Here is a 14,583-nt window from a genome sequence, read left to right as displayed (position 1 = left end):
GTATTTTCTATGTTGACATGCCACAGTGCAGTTAGTGTTAATAGTATCATACTATACATATTCTTAAGCTGTTACAGTGCAAAAGAAAATTGTCTTCAGTGTAAAGAAGTTTGTTAATATCAAATTCAATGGACATTGTATTAGTCCTTTGTTTTCTTGCTTACTTCAAGGATAGTTCAGAAACGTGAAGCATGTTCCTTTCTGTAGTATTCTAGGCATAAAACCAATCTGCTTATCTGTTGCCAGTGTTCCTTTAAACCTGAACAATGATCAGAAATCCTCAGGTCAAACAAAACACAGCAGGTTCAGAAATATTCTTCATACTGTTTATAGCAAATGTTATAGGTGTTTAGAATATTGTATGTCCAGGGAATTTTATTAAGCAACAGAGCAAAGCCCTGATCTTAAATGATCTTAATTTTTCTCCTTGCTAGTGTTGTGGTTTTTTCTCTCCTTATTTTTTTAAGGGTTTGCCAGACAGTAGGAGTAAAGGGAGAGGGATCTGAGGAAGAATATGTCTGCAAAGATAACATTACTCAGATTTATGCCACACTACTTACTGCTGTGACTGACTACACCACAGACAGCCGAGGAGATGTTGGAGGATGGTAAGATGCCTTACAAACTGAGACTTAAACCTAGCTGTCATGTTTGATGTCTGTTTAAAAACTGATGTCTTTTCAAAACGTGTTAGAAATTGATAGCTCCAAGCCTTTGGTCATTTGAGGATGGGTAGAAATACGCTGGGGGAAGACAAGTAGAAAGTGAAAGGAAAGGCTGATGAGAATTTGTTCGTCCCTTGCCTCCAAAGGTGAGGGACCTACTGTGTTTTAAACTGAAGTTCTGGTTTCGTGGATGACATTATTTTATTTTAGTGAGTGTCAGGAAAGTATTTAGTTGTAAAAAGTACAGAAACTTAAACCATTACTTCTGTTTCTTTTTAAACACGTTTACTCCTCAGTGAACTCGCCTATTGTATGTTCATGTTGTGGGGATATATTGCCAGGAGAGGGAGCAGTTGCATAACGTGTTAGTGACAAATTTTCAAGACTAGTAAGAGAGATGGATAAAAACTTTATAAATTGTGTTGTGGTATTACTGACTCTTTTGTAAGTTTAGGGTTTCAATGATTTTAATGTTTTCAGCTGTGAGATTGCAAGAATATTTAAATCAAAAGTCTGTAGGAAGACTGAAGTATAGAGTATCTACTAATGTGAAGTCTATAGGTCTAAGAAAAAGTCTGTAGCAGTCATACTGTTGTGACATTCTTCAGTCTTCACAGTTCCCTTAATATATAAAGAACAGTCAGTACATAATATTGCATTAATCTGACTGTTCTATATTCTTTCAGTAACAGTGATCTGAAAAGGCAATTTCTAAACTGATAAACCAAAGCACTGTAAAGACTCATGTCCTTCTCTGGGTTTGTGTTTAATTTCTAAAGAAGATGTAACTGGGGATGTAACATTGCTTACTGATTGGAAGTTCTGAAATCTTTGAATGTGGTAGACAGCAGCAGCAGGGAAGACTTCATGGGTTTCATTTTTATCTTGTAGAATTCCATAAGGTAGTTACAGGGCGAAAAAACTGTGAAATACCGATCTTACAGATCAAATGAGTACTAAGGAAATGTACAGGCTCTCTTGCCAGGGTACACTTCTGGGTATATTTATAAACACAAATATGCCTGGCCTGAAATAGTACTTGTTAATAAATGATTAAATGATCAGAATTTAGGAATAAATCCAGTATCTACAGATCTAAAATATATTTTTTATAAAAATTTTAGTTATATATTAATTTTTAATATTTATTTTTATTTAAAAAATTGCTGCTGTGTAGAAGGCTCAAAGCAGTAACATTTAATCCTTGTATAGAGAACCCATGAACTAAATAAATGAATGCAGTAAATTGATTTTAGTTGTCTGTTAATTGTTGGAAATTGATTTTGAGTAAAATGTTGGTTTTGACAAAGATTTTTAAATTTTATTGTCTTAATCCATAATTTTAGTTTGAAAATAAGCAGATATATGTTGCTTTTAGAAACAATTTCATACATAAAGTCTCAGCCCTTTTTGACAGTATGGGTAATACTGTTTGTATGATACGGTGTGGTAATGATGTGTGGTAATACATATTTGGCTGTCTGGCAACTATATGAAGCATCTCAGGGTACAGAGATTCATGTTCAGGATTGTAAATTAACGACCTGTTGATTGTTCAGATCTGGTATCTGGCTGTGCTTTTATTCTATTCCACGCAGGAAGGGGGGAGTGCCTGAAAACTACTGGTATGAAATAATTTTGTTGGTTGAAAAGATTTCTTTATTTGCCGTTTTTTTGAAAAAGCTCTTGCCTAATAGTGCTGAGTCACGCTGAAGGACTTTGGTGTTCAGTTTCAGTCATATCCTTGCAGAGTGTTTGTATGAAATAACTGGCTTAGACATTTTTTCAGTCACTATCCTCTTCTTTGAAGGGTGTTTTCAATAGTAGTATATGAACATGAAACATAATTTAGTTTAATTGAGCAGCATCTACTATATTGTAAGTGGCAGCTGAGACTCAACAGGTGAGGAGGGGTAGAGGGCTACTGAAATGAAAGGCTCCAAGCTCGCTGTGTTGTGGCTATAGCAAAGCTGGCAGAGCTCGCAGGAGATGGTTGTGACCTGTGATGGTAATTGCTGACTTGGGAAGGCTACAATGGACGAGACGTGAGCTGTACCTTGCAGGGGAGGGTGTGCACTCCTTGCTTGTCATACTTCTTTCCGTGGCCAAAACAGTCTCAGTCACTTGCCTGCTCCCTCCTCCCTGCTGCAAGCAGAACAGTCCAGTTCTGGAGCACCGGCTGTATTCAGTGTCAGCAGCCATGCATAGCGTGCTGATCCCTGTGCAAATCCAGGATCGTACATGATGCCAAGTATGCATTGTGTGAGTTTGGGAACTTTTTGTTTAGGCTCAAATTTCCTGGTTATCTGTTTTAGAACTCTGTCCTGCTCACTCTTAGCTTTAGTGTCATTATTCGGTAGCACCAGGTTTGCTTTTAAAAAAAGGAAAAATACAATTACAATGGCATTCTCCTCTTCAGGATTGCTTATTAGGTAGCTTGAACACAGGGGCAGGTGCTGTAAAGTACATTTGTAATTACCACAAGGAATGTGAGCTACTATAGCACACCCTGTAACCAACTTGTCTTATGTAGGAAGAAAAGTTGTGATTGTGCTTCTTGTGCAATATGTATCATGCTAGATTTTTTCGTTGCCAGCAACACTGGGTAGTTTAGACTGCTGTCAAAATTCAGTGCATGTGCTCTACCAAGTCATTATCAGACATTGAGTTCTCATCAGTTCCAGCCTGAGTTACGATAGTTATAAATAACTACTCTGTCTTTGAACAGAAGGTGAAGTGTAAGTTATACAGCAGAAAGTAGAAGAAAGATGTTTTGTGCCATGGTAGTACTGGGGACTTTTAAAATTGACTGGCCTTGTTTCTTTAGGGTACTTCGCTACAGTATTTACAGATGTGTTGGAGAAGTACACAGGGCAAATAATCCAGATTAACCAGCCTGAGTTAATACTTGTGTGTTTGTATTTTTCTTGTTTTGTATAATGATACTGAGCTCCTCAGCTGTCAGTACTGGTTGTTAAAATTGTCAGACAACAGGGAAATAGTAACACAGGGCAAGAAACCAGAGAAAAGCAGGTGTGTTTGACAGCTCAAACTTAGAAGAGGAAACAAGAAATCAAACTAGTAAGGATCAAGAGCAGGTCATTTCAGCTTGTGCAAGGGGAGAAGGAACTTGGCTTTCCCTCTTCTTCAAGAGGGAGGTGAATGGATCTCTCAGAGAATTTAGTAACACAAGAGAGAGGTGTAGCTGAAAGAAAATGTAAGAGTAACCATACAGGGTAGGGAGTTAGAGAAAGGGAAGAGATACTAAGCTTTTTGCTTTCAAAATTAGGCGAGATACTGAAGCAGATAAGAACCTAGCTAAGTATAATTAGGTGTATTCAAGTTAACTTCCATATCTGACAGCTCTCACTTAAGTTCCCCATACCTATTGTTTATCCTTCTGTCTGTGTCTTAATTTAAAAACAAAACTCTACAAAGTGGAAATTTTCAAAGAAATCCCGAGGAAATTAAATTCCCAGCACCCCTATTAAAATTCAAATCTGCTTTGAGCACCAGGTTCTTTTTAAGCTTCTTTGGCAACGCCAGCCAAAATCAAGAAACATGTAAATTGAAGGGGGAAGGGGGTATCCTTTCTCATAGCAAACTGTTGTCTGCTAAACACTTTTGTGGCCTCTCAAATATGAATGTTTCTCATTCTGTTTCTTCTAAACCATCGACTAAGATGGAAAGATATGGGGACAATTGCCATTTTCTGGAGAGGCCTTGTCTTTGGTGTGTAATTTTTGTCTTTCTTTAACTGAATCGTGGGAAAGTTTAACCACCTTTACTTTCCATATGCAAACTTTACATTTCTTCTGACAGATTGTTTGCTGGGACTTGTCCAATCTGTCTACAGGTGTTAGACATGAATATCTAATAGTCAGATACTATATGAAAAACTAAGAAAACATACTTTGATGAAAGATTGCCAAAATTGTATTAAGCTACTTTGGAAAAAATGATGTAATTTACCTTTTTTTTACTATTACAACAAATGTCCCACCCAGTTTTAGATTGCTTAGGCAACTTGTTTTCACCTTGTTTTGGAAATTAGAAGCAGGAGTATTTCTTTTCACAAAAGGCAGGTGTACCTTTTCAAATATTTCAATTATTTCTTTCATTTATTTTTTCTTTTTTAATTATTACTGACAAAGGATGACATTACCATGAGTGACCCATGTGATGAATGTCTTGGTCCTGGTCTTCTGCAGGATCATGTAACCAGTTGAAGATCTGCCATGTCTTAAGACCCATGTCTTAAGAAAGAAACTAATTTTAACAAATCATATATTGACAAGGCATGTGGTTCAAAACAAGCGTATTGATTGTTTTTTTAATTGAAATTACACCTTTTTTTTAATATTGTTATTATGTTTAGATATTTTGAAGACAGAAGATGCACTTAAAGACAACCTAGTGTTACTTTAGCTAATGTGTTTCATAAAACTAATTATTATATAGCATAGAGATTTAAACCATTCTGAGTCACAATTTCTTAAAATGAAAATACTAGGCATCACAGTTTATGAGAATGTGACACTTTTTAAAAAGTGCTTAAATATCTTAATGTCAAAATGTGGGCTGACCTTTTTAGAAGATGAATTGAAGCAGACAGAGCGCTTATATTTAGTGTGCAAGTAGATGTATTTAAACCTTACTAATCGCTATCAATTTTCAACTTAAAAATAAACCTGGCAACATCTGGCTGGAATAAAAAATGAGATGGTGAGGCAGGTGGCTTGCCTGGAACTAGGATGACTATTGTACCCTCAGTGCAGTGTGGGCTTCACTTACAGAATGGAGCTTGGAGGTACAGCTGTACATACTCCTCTTCCTCCCAGAAGTATAATAGCTGCTCCCAGTGGTCAGTGCTTTCATGTTTTGAATTTTAGCCAGTGTCTAACTAAACTGCTGATGTATTTATTTATTTAAATACTGATGTAACTACCCTAGTGTATCTCTGTTTCAACAGGGTGCGTGAAGCTGCTATGACAAGTTTAATGGAAGTGACGCTTCTGCTGGTTCAGAACGAAGCGGAGTTAATTAATGCCAACATGTATGCTCTTTGTACTGGTTTTGTGTCTTATCTCATATAACTACATTCCAGTCCATACAAGAAAGCATTGCTTGTATATTGTTTACTTACTTCTTTACTGAGTGTGACACAACTTTTGTTGGAAGTGCATCAAACTTGCACCCATAGAGATGCTGAGAATATTTTATCTGCTTTTCAGAGAGACTGACCTTATTGAGAGAAACTGGGTGGCAGTCCCACCTCAGAAATACAGTGCACCTGTGAGATTTGGTCTATACTTGCTGCCTCTATGGAGCTTGCCAGTATTGTTCACTTAAATAAAAAGCAAACTTGCCTGATTATCCAGAGCATTGCATCATTAATTTGGAATGTGCTAATATGTGGAAATGAGTTTGTATTCATTTCTGTCTTCCTTGCAGAATTCTTAGTAAGGAAATAAAAAAAAAGATCATTTACAACAAGCTTTTGATTTTTAATTTCATGATACAATGTTCCTAATAGTAAAAAAAAAACAAAACCAAAAAAAAACAAACAAAAAAACGTACCAGTTTTTAAGCATAGCTTGAGCTGCAGCAAAACTTTCCTAATAATGGTGGTTGTTTATGGACAGAGAGTGCCCAGTGGTTAGCTGAATATATACCTGATTTCTTTTTAAATTTAAAATAAAAAACCCAAACATGAAGGACACTTTGAAGGAAAATACTGAATTCTGTAGGAATACACTACTCAACGAGTGCCCATTGTCCAGAGGCTTTGTCCTATGGGTCTGATGCAGACACAGGTTATTCACATGAAGCCTAGAAAAGCATTCCTGCCACCTGGGTCACATTTTCTTAAATATTCTGGGTTTCCCTGTAACTGAAGGAATTCTAGCTGGCTTTGCTCTCATTAGTTGTCCTTTCTGAAGGTGTAAAGGGCTTTGTGGAACACAATATTGTAGCTGAGAGTTGAATGTAGGCAGTATAGGATATTGTTAAAACCTAGCCTGAGTTGAACAAGTGATTAATTTGGGATATGTGAGATTTGGAATAGACCTTGTTGTCTGCTACGTGTGCAATTTTCTACTTGAAAATTGCTACTTCTGCTTTTCTCAAGGTTCCTACTCTATTTCTGTCTGAAGCATAGCGGTTCATCCAAACCATAATGCACCTCCTTATCTTTTTGGATGAAAGTTAGTATGTGAATATCCAATACTGTGTCATATTAACATTGTGATGTTTTTTGATTGATCTATGGAAGATAAAGCTTTTAAGAATCTGTCACTGTATTGATGTCTAAAATCACTTGTACGTTCGTTACGGAGTCAAACCAGAATACTTTTGTAGTAGGATATTTGTTATATCATTTAAACAAATTTAAATACACATTCTACTGATTAAATTATGTGATTAATTGGTTTTTTTCTTTGTAGCTGCAAACAGATTATGTGCTGGCTGGCTCAACAGTCAGCTGAAAAAATAGATAAATTTCGAGCTCATGCAGGATCTGTGTTCCTTACTCTCTTACATTTTGACCATCCTTCAGTTCCACACATACCTCATCGGGAAGAGCTAGAGAGGATATTTCCAAGGTAATATATTGAAAAAGGTATTCTAAACCAGTGAAAGTAAAAGATACATGCACACAGTTACACCCAACACAAGCAGCCTGATTAATTTTTGTGCCCAAATGCCTAATGTGTGTATGGAGGAGTATTCAGTGCTGTTTGTTAGGATTTCATTGGCATGTCCAGTGAATATGCATAAACATAAAATACTAAAACAAAGAACATGTAGTACAAGTTCCTGTTGAAGCCATAGTTTCCTAAGGAGATAGGTCTTATATGGTCATGCTGCATAAGTCTTTCTCTAGGTCAGCCCCAGTAATTTCTGAAGCCATCAGCCAATTTCATGGTGGATGGTAGAGATCATATACCATTAGTAGAAAGACAACCACTGGTAAAACAGAACTGCTGGGAGCTGTGTTTTGGTAATCCTGCTGTTTATGAAATGTCTGGTTTATAATCTTATTTTCTCTTCATAATGTGAGAGCTGGAATTTATTTGCAGTCCCCCTTCCTGAATGGTTTTTTTTTCCCTGACTGGAAAACATTGATGATCATAATGATAATTTTTAATGAATAGTATTATTTTAACCAGCTCTAGTTGCAGTAGTTTTCCAAAATGGAATTTCTAGTTAAAGCAAGAGTGAGAGCAACTCATTCCTGAACGGTGATTGTAATACCTGATTGGAATGGGGAATACCCAACTTTGTGTCCTCATTCTGTTTGTTCAGAATCTCAGCCTCCTGTAACTCCAAAAGCGCTGTCTGCTGGGCTGCTGATTGATCAGTGGTGGGGTCCATGGTTGTCAGCCTTTTCTGGGTCTGTCTTTGTACCAGTTGGTGGGAGAAAACTCAGAGCGAACATAAAAAAGAGAACTTATTTTCTTAAAGTGCATGTGAAAAGGAAACTGTGGTTCCAATCCCTTACCTGAATCAGGACTTGAAGACTGCTTCACTTGACTGTCAGTGGATAAAGTTTTGATTTGTATTTTCCCTGTATGCTTTAAAGGCCAATGATTACTTTGATTTTTTTAGGTAATTCAGATATTTTCTTGGCTGATGTGGTGCTTGAGGATGAGGAGCTATCATAGGAATGTATGAAGAAAGACAGTGCACATGTACAAGATTCTTTTCTTTCCCTTCCCTTTTCCCCAGGTCAGCAAAAGAGACTCTAAACTGGAATGCTGCATCGGAGGCTTTCCCTCGCATCACCCAGCTTTTGGGTTTGCCAACATACCAATACTATGTGCTTTTGGGTCTCTCAGTGTCTGTTGGTGGATTAACAGAGACAACGGTAAGAAGGCAGAGTGGCTTTCCTCTTTGGTTGGAGAATGCAGTTACCTGATAAAATTGTTGACTGAAGTGTTTAGTCTATTATGATGGATATTGCAGATAATTATTTCTGTGAGAATTTCAGATGTAAGATTTTTTTTTAAAAATCAAGTCATACTTTTAAACCCGATAGGCTTTATACTTTTCATCTTTAAAGGTATTATTTTCTTGACTTACTGAACATGCAGGAAACAAGGAATAAGGACACTTTGTTTCTCATTCCCTGGCCCAATGGAACATGAGAGTTTCAGCCTGTTGGCTCAATCAACTCTTAGGTTTATTTGCTCACCCTTTCAAGCTGTTAATAGAGGAAGAGACTTTCAGCAAAATGTTGCTGGCTAAATGCAAGGTGATTGCTCTTTTTAAATGAGGTGAATGCCTGCTTCCTTTGTAACCTGATGCAAGGTGTTAACTATTAATTGTCTGTATGTGTTAACAGTATGTTCAGGGTTTTTTTTTATTTTGATACACTTTCTACAAAAGTACCAGAAATGCCAGAAGTTACATTACAAAGAAATATCATTTAAATGTCTGAGTTATCTGAGCTTTGCAATCTCTATTTCATTCTTCTGTGCATGAACAGTCTTTATCACTGGTTTTGGTAGTCTGTTATGCTACCGAAGTCTTCCAGACTTTATTATAATGTTAGTGTATCCTTCTGCCCTTATATCTCAGCTTGTCTTGCTAGTTTCAGAATTCTTGGTTTCAAGATATTTGTCTTCTAACTTTTTCATTATTTGATGTAGCCAAAGATGTAACATATATGAAAACATCTACTGGGGTCATGACACAGTTCAATATGGCACTGCAGGGAAATATCAGGCCACTACCAGAATATTCTGGACTGTCAGTTAAATCTTTAAATTGCAGTGGTCCTGTAACAGGAGGTGGTAATGAGTCAGCAACCCAACAGTGTTTTAAGAGTGTTTCTAATTAAGATTTCCATGTCTAATTAAGAAAGCTGGTAGAAAAGTGATAAGTGTTGGGAAACAGTTTTTGTGGAAGAGGCCAACTCCGGCTGGGTTCACATAAGGAAGGAGGTAATTCCAAGCTTTCTCTCCCCTTGCTTTCACTTTTCGGTCTTACCCAATATGCCCAAATGATGGTTTTTGCCTGGTGCTCTGGGTTCTGTACTTGTGATCAAGAGATGTCCATATGCCTTTGGGTTTCGTCTACCTGAGAACTTGGTGTCTGTGCAGTCTCATATATTTAAACCGGTTTCAAGAATTCTCATGTTTCTAAAATGGCAACTAATTATATAGCAATGGCTATTTTAAAACTTTGAAAACATATGCTTATTGGATCGTGACAATAATTATTGGATAGACAATGTAACTCTTAACAGATTTTTTTAATAGCAGACATGCACATGAAATTCAGCTTTTAGTCAAACACAGTTAATTATAGGAGGCTCCACCAAAACCAAAGTTATTCATATAAGTATAAAAAGGCAGGAAAGTTGTGGAGAAACAGACATTCTGACTGCTAACTGAGGTCAGAGGAAAATTCTTACTCAGCGTTTTGATATTTTTTTTAAAAAAAAGCTCTGGTTGTGCTTGTTTTTAAAAAGTGTAAACAGTTCAGTTATTTCTAGCTCCCTTCCCTTCTTACCATCTGACAGTATATTTAAGGGAAACCTTCTGTACTTTTTTCAAAATATGATTTTTGAAATGTTAACTTTCTATGACCCTACATTTTTCTTTAAAGCTAAGGGCTTGTTCTGGTTAAAATACTCTCAAGGGGTTTGGCTTTAGAAAGAAGATGACCTAATTCTCTTTCAAGCCAGATAGAAGTACAAGGGACGCTCAAAGTATAGGGTACTTACGCTTGGGATTATACAGTGTGGTGAATTACATTTAATTTTTAAAATGTGATATAGAAATCAGAATTGATGTGTCTTCTAATGACTTGTGTTTCAAACCACTCTAGTGTTCTTTGCTGAATATCCAGGGACTGGTTTCAAACATTAAGAGAAAATGTTAAGAATTGTCCCCATTAAATCCATATGAAAGAAGTAGATTTTTAAAACCTTAGATAAAGGAAAAGGCTAATTCAAATACATGTTCTTGCAGTAACCTGTGTGTGTTCTTGTTATCTCTCCTTTCTTCCCTCTTTCACATAAAAAAATACATATGCACATGGACATAGAAGTTAGAAAGTTAACAGATTCTGGTATACTGCAAAATAATCTGAGTTCAGATATTGGTTTGTCTTTAAGCCATCTCAGGGAATTAGCAAGAGAAAGGCTCCACTGTAATTCAGTGGTCAGTGGCTATTTTTCCACAATTAAAATTGTTCTGTAGTATATTTAGCACGAGTAGTTCTTTGTTTTGCTTTTTAAAGAAATTTTCTGAAATGAGCTGTGTGGGGTATCTCAGAAACATTTTGGTGACAGCATGGTTGCTGAAAGAATTGTAGCTTCAGCATTTAAAGTAAATCTGGAAAAACAGAAGATGTCATTCCCTTTGGGATTTGGCGTTCTGCTACATCGCCTTGGTTCAAAGGGCACTTTCTCTGTGTAAAAGAATCTTTTAATTATATATCTGGCCCACAATGATGCATATTTTTTAAGGCTGCATAAAAAATCCTCTCAGTATATGCAGATGAGAACTATACAATGGTGTTCTTTCTCCAGCTCACAAACCCTGTAGCTTCAGGGGTCAGGATGCAATTTTAATGTAATTTCATTATTGTTGAACTATGCTGCATTTAAAATTTTGTTAAAGCACAGAATGTCCTGCAATTCCCCTCCCCCAAATAAAGAGTGAAAATTACTTTTTAAAATGTCATAAAAATTTTAAATAAAACCTTAAATCCAAAAAGGCAGCAAGCTATTTTGAAAATTAGAAGTTTTCTCCCAGGTCAGTACCAGGCTTCCAACATGAGGTGCCAAAGACCTGTAACAACTGGAGTGGCAAATTCCAAAACTATCCAGTGAATGCATATGTATGTTAAAGCACTTAACAAAAATAAAAGCCCATCTACCGCTTACAGATGTCAACATTACCTGTGTGCCAAATAGATGATACTATTATGTTTTACTTCCCTCAAAATGGACTCATTGTTTGCCAGTGTTGTTCATGACTGTATTTACCATTTGGAGCAAATACTGAGCTTTGAACAGCTGTGTTCTTAAAAATGAAAATGTTGGGACATTCATAGCGGATATTTTAAAACATTTGGTTACTGTTGACAAATTTTATGCAAATTAATGCATATTTGGTTTGAAGGAACAGGCCCTACGTCCAGTTTTCTTGGTTGACAATTCTTGAGCAAAATACACTTGAGAATAATTTTTGGCCTTTTTTTTTTTTTTAAAGAAAAAATCCAGTGTGAATTATGATACTCCTGCTTCTTGTAAAATATCCCTGACTTGAGTCTTAGAGTTACTGGCCTACAAAGATTTGATTTATTAAAAGGAACATTGCAAGTAAAACAAGGGAGACATGGTTTCACTTGTGCTAAAATTTAAATTATATGCAATTTTTTTAAAGTTACTGGGAAGATAGGCTACTGTTACTTCAGTGCTGTAAATTTGTCAGGATTAGAAGTGATCCCAAACCAGTATTATTGATTGAGCTTGGTTTATTCTGTAGACTTTACAGGAACATTCTGACTCTATGATGAGGTCTTGCTCTATTGAAATGTTTCGTGAAAACTGAAGCCTTTAGGAATTATCTGTACATCTGATTTTGTCCAGGCTTCCCCAGTAGTTACTCACTTGACTTCCATTTGTGGTGCATCAGCAGAAGACTAAATTTTGGGGCTCCTGAATACCTGGGGCTCCAAGAAGACTGGTTAGCTGGGAGACTCACAACGGTTAGGGTATGTCAATCTACAGAACATCCTCAGTACAGGCTCTTCCTTTCTCACCATTCCCCACTGGCTTTTTTATCAAGTCTGTCAGAGCCTTTGTGTGGATTTGGCATCTATGTAGCTGATGGGTAGCTGAGATTTTGAGTGCTCTGGGTGCCTAATCTGATCTTCTTTTGGCCATATCAGTCCCACTTGCTGCCTTGAAACTGTTTTTAGAAGTGTAGTACTTCATTTTTGCAGTAAGCTGACCAGGACACAATTTTGTAAAGGTTGTGTAGACACCTGATTTATACACCATATGCCTCTCCAGAGCTCTAATTGCCTTCTCCCCTTGCTGTAGCTACATTTCCTCATACTTTTCCCCTGGATGAGGAGGTAAAATCGTTAGGACTTTAGTTTTATCATCAGATGAATGGTCGCTTTGAACGCTGTTGGCCTTATCATGTGTTGCCTATCACTGAAGTATCCACTATTGGCTTAAATAATGGGAGAGTCAAGCCTTGGCAAACCCTGTTTTTACTGTGTTTAATAAGAACAAGGTCATTCTCAGGCCTCCTCTTAAATTCTTATCCAAAGTTGTCCCAGTTCCAACCCATTAACCTCCTAATTTCCTCTCCCAGTCTTTGTGGAACCCCAGGGAAAGGTAAATGTCACACATTTGATACAGTGTGAGTTCTGTGTTCTGCACTGATGAGGGAGAAATTTGGAAATGCTTTTCTCTGCAAATACTCATGAGCAGTTAAGGTTATAGCTCTGATATTGTCCTCATAGGTTATCTGGGAAAAAAGGAGTGTTCACCTGAGGAGAAAATACGGATTTAACCTGTTAATATAATGTTATCTTGTTATGTTGGAGTTTCTTCCAGTAGAGGTCTATGTGACTGTTTGGAAAATGTCACATTTTTAAATCTCCCAAGCTGTTATGTGATGGTTTATCCACACCTGTATTTTCATATTGTTTAATCACACCTTAATGAAGAAATGCTGCCTTCATTATACACTTTTTCTGACTAGTCTGCTACTCTGTGTTGGTTTTGCACAGCTTTGGAGTATCCTACATGTAGCTATGTTTGCCCTTTTCTTTCGTGCCCATTCTTGCCTTTTCAGTCATTTGAATCTGCAGGTGAAGCATTGAGTAATTAAGTTTTCTTCAAAAAAGAGACAAAAGAAATAGGAGATAAAGTTACATGGTTAACCATACATGTTTTAAGATCCTTTCCTGAGACTTGACTCGGATGTTAACTTTCTTCTGCTTAGAATTGACCTCTGCTAGTGTAAGGTATTAAGACAAAATATTTTTTCTTTGTTTGTAATGGTCTTAAATCCTAGCTAGCTTTTACAAATTTCAAACAGTTTTTATGGAGACTTTACTGTCATTTTGAAATGCAGAATAACCTAATAATTTCTTTAAATTGCTTGACCTTTTTAAAGAAATATTTCTGCTGCTGCATGGCCCAGGATGTCTCACTATAGAGCAAATTGTTAAAATAGCAGACTGCTCCATTCCCGGTAGTATGGATTGTTGTGCCCTGCTGTTTACAAGTAGGCTAAAGCTTTTGAAAACTCTTTTGGAGTTTCGATTCAAGGCTGAAATGTTCTTGTTCTTTTGTGTCGATGCACCCACAAATGTTACTGATAGAAAATTTAAATTAGATAAAATGTTTAAATTGAGATTTTTTTCTCCTTTGCTTTCAGAAAGACACTTGTGACACTTCTCATACTGATCTAATTTTTTTTTTTTTCTTGATAAAAAGAGTCATTCTTCTGAGGGAACTGATTGCACCTTTAAGCTATCAAAATGCTGTGTATGAACTTCAGGAAGAAAATCTCTACTGACTTACTGGCTTACTTATTGCTTACAGGCCCCTCTTAAGTCAACAGAAAATTATTTAACACTTGCAACCAAAACTGAAAGAAGCTCATATTTCAAAACTGATCTGCCCCTTCCCTTCCCACAGCCCCCTTCAGTGTGAGTACAGGGTGTCCCCCTAACCACCCCCAACCCCTTCCCTGAGCAACTTGACCAAGCCCCAGCAGGACTGATAATCCTTCATCAGAGTCAGGAGAATTCAGAGATCTGATTATATAGATAATCAGATGTAATAATATCTTATTATTATCTGATTATCTCCTTGATGAGATATTTTCCTTTAAGGTAGTTTCTGCAACAACACCCACCACCACCCCCCCCCCCC

At 36.8% G+C, this 14,583-nt stretch overlaps 1 protein-coding gene across 3 annotated transcripts in view; it reads left to right on the top strand.

Annotated features, from left to right (window-relative positions):
• The window catches only part of TBCD (tubulin folding cofactor D), a 128,609-nt gene that overhangs the window by 96,275 nt on the left and 17,751 nt on the right, over positions 1 to 14,583 (top strand). For all 3 annotated transcript variants that reach the window (XM_026861357.1, XM_026861356.1, XM_026861358.1), the window contains 4 exons: positions 468 to 608; positions 5,638 to 5,721; positions 7,112 to 7,270; positions 8,397 to 8,535. In XM_026861357.1, the coding sequence (XP_026717158.1) occupies positions 468 to 608; positions 5,638 to 5,721; positions 7,112 to 7,270; positions 8,397 to 8,535 (523 nt within the window). The remainder of the gene's footprint in view (positions 1 to 467; positions 609 to 5,637; positions 5,722 to 7,111; positions 7,271 to 8,396; positions 8,536 to 14,583) is intronic.

This window comes from Athene cunicularia, assembly GCF_003259725.1.
Source record: "Athene cunicularia isolate RWA chromosome 18 unlocalized genomic scaffold, athCun1 chr18_part1, whole genome shotgun sequence".
NCBI lineage: Eukaryota > Metazoa > Chordata > Aves > Strigiformes > Strigidae > Athene > Athene cunicularia.
This window is presented reverse-complemented; position numbering and strand designations above follow the sequence as displayed.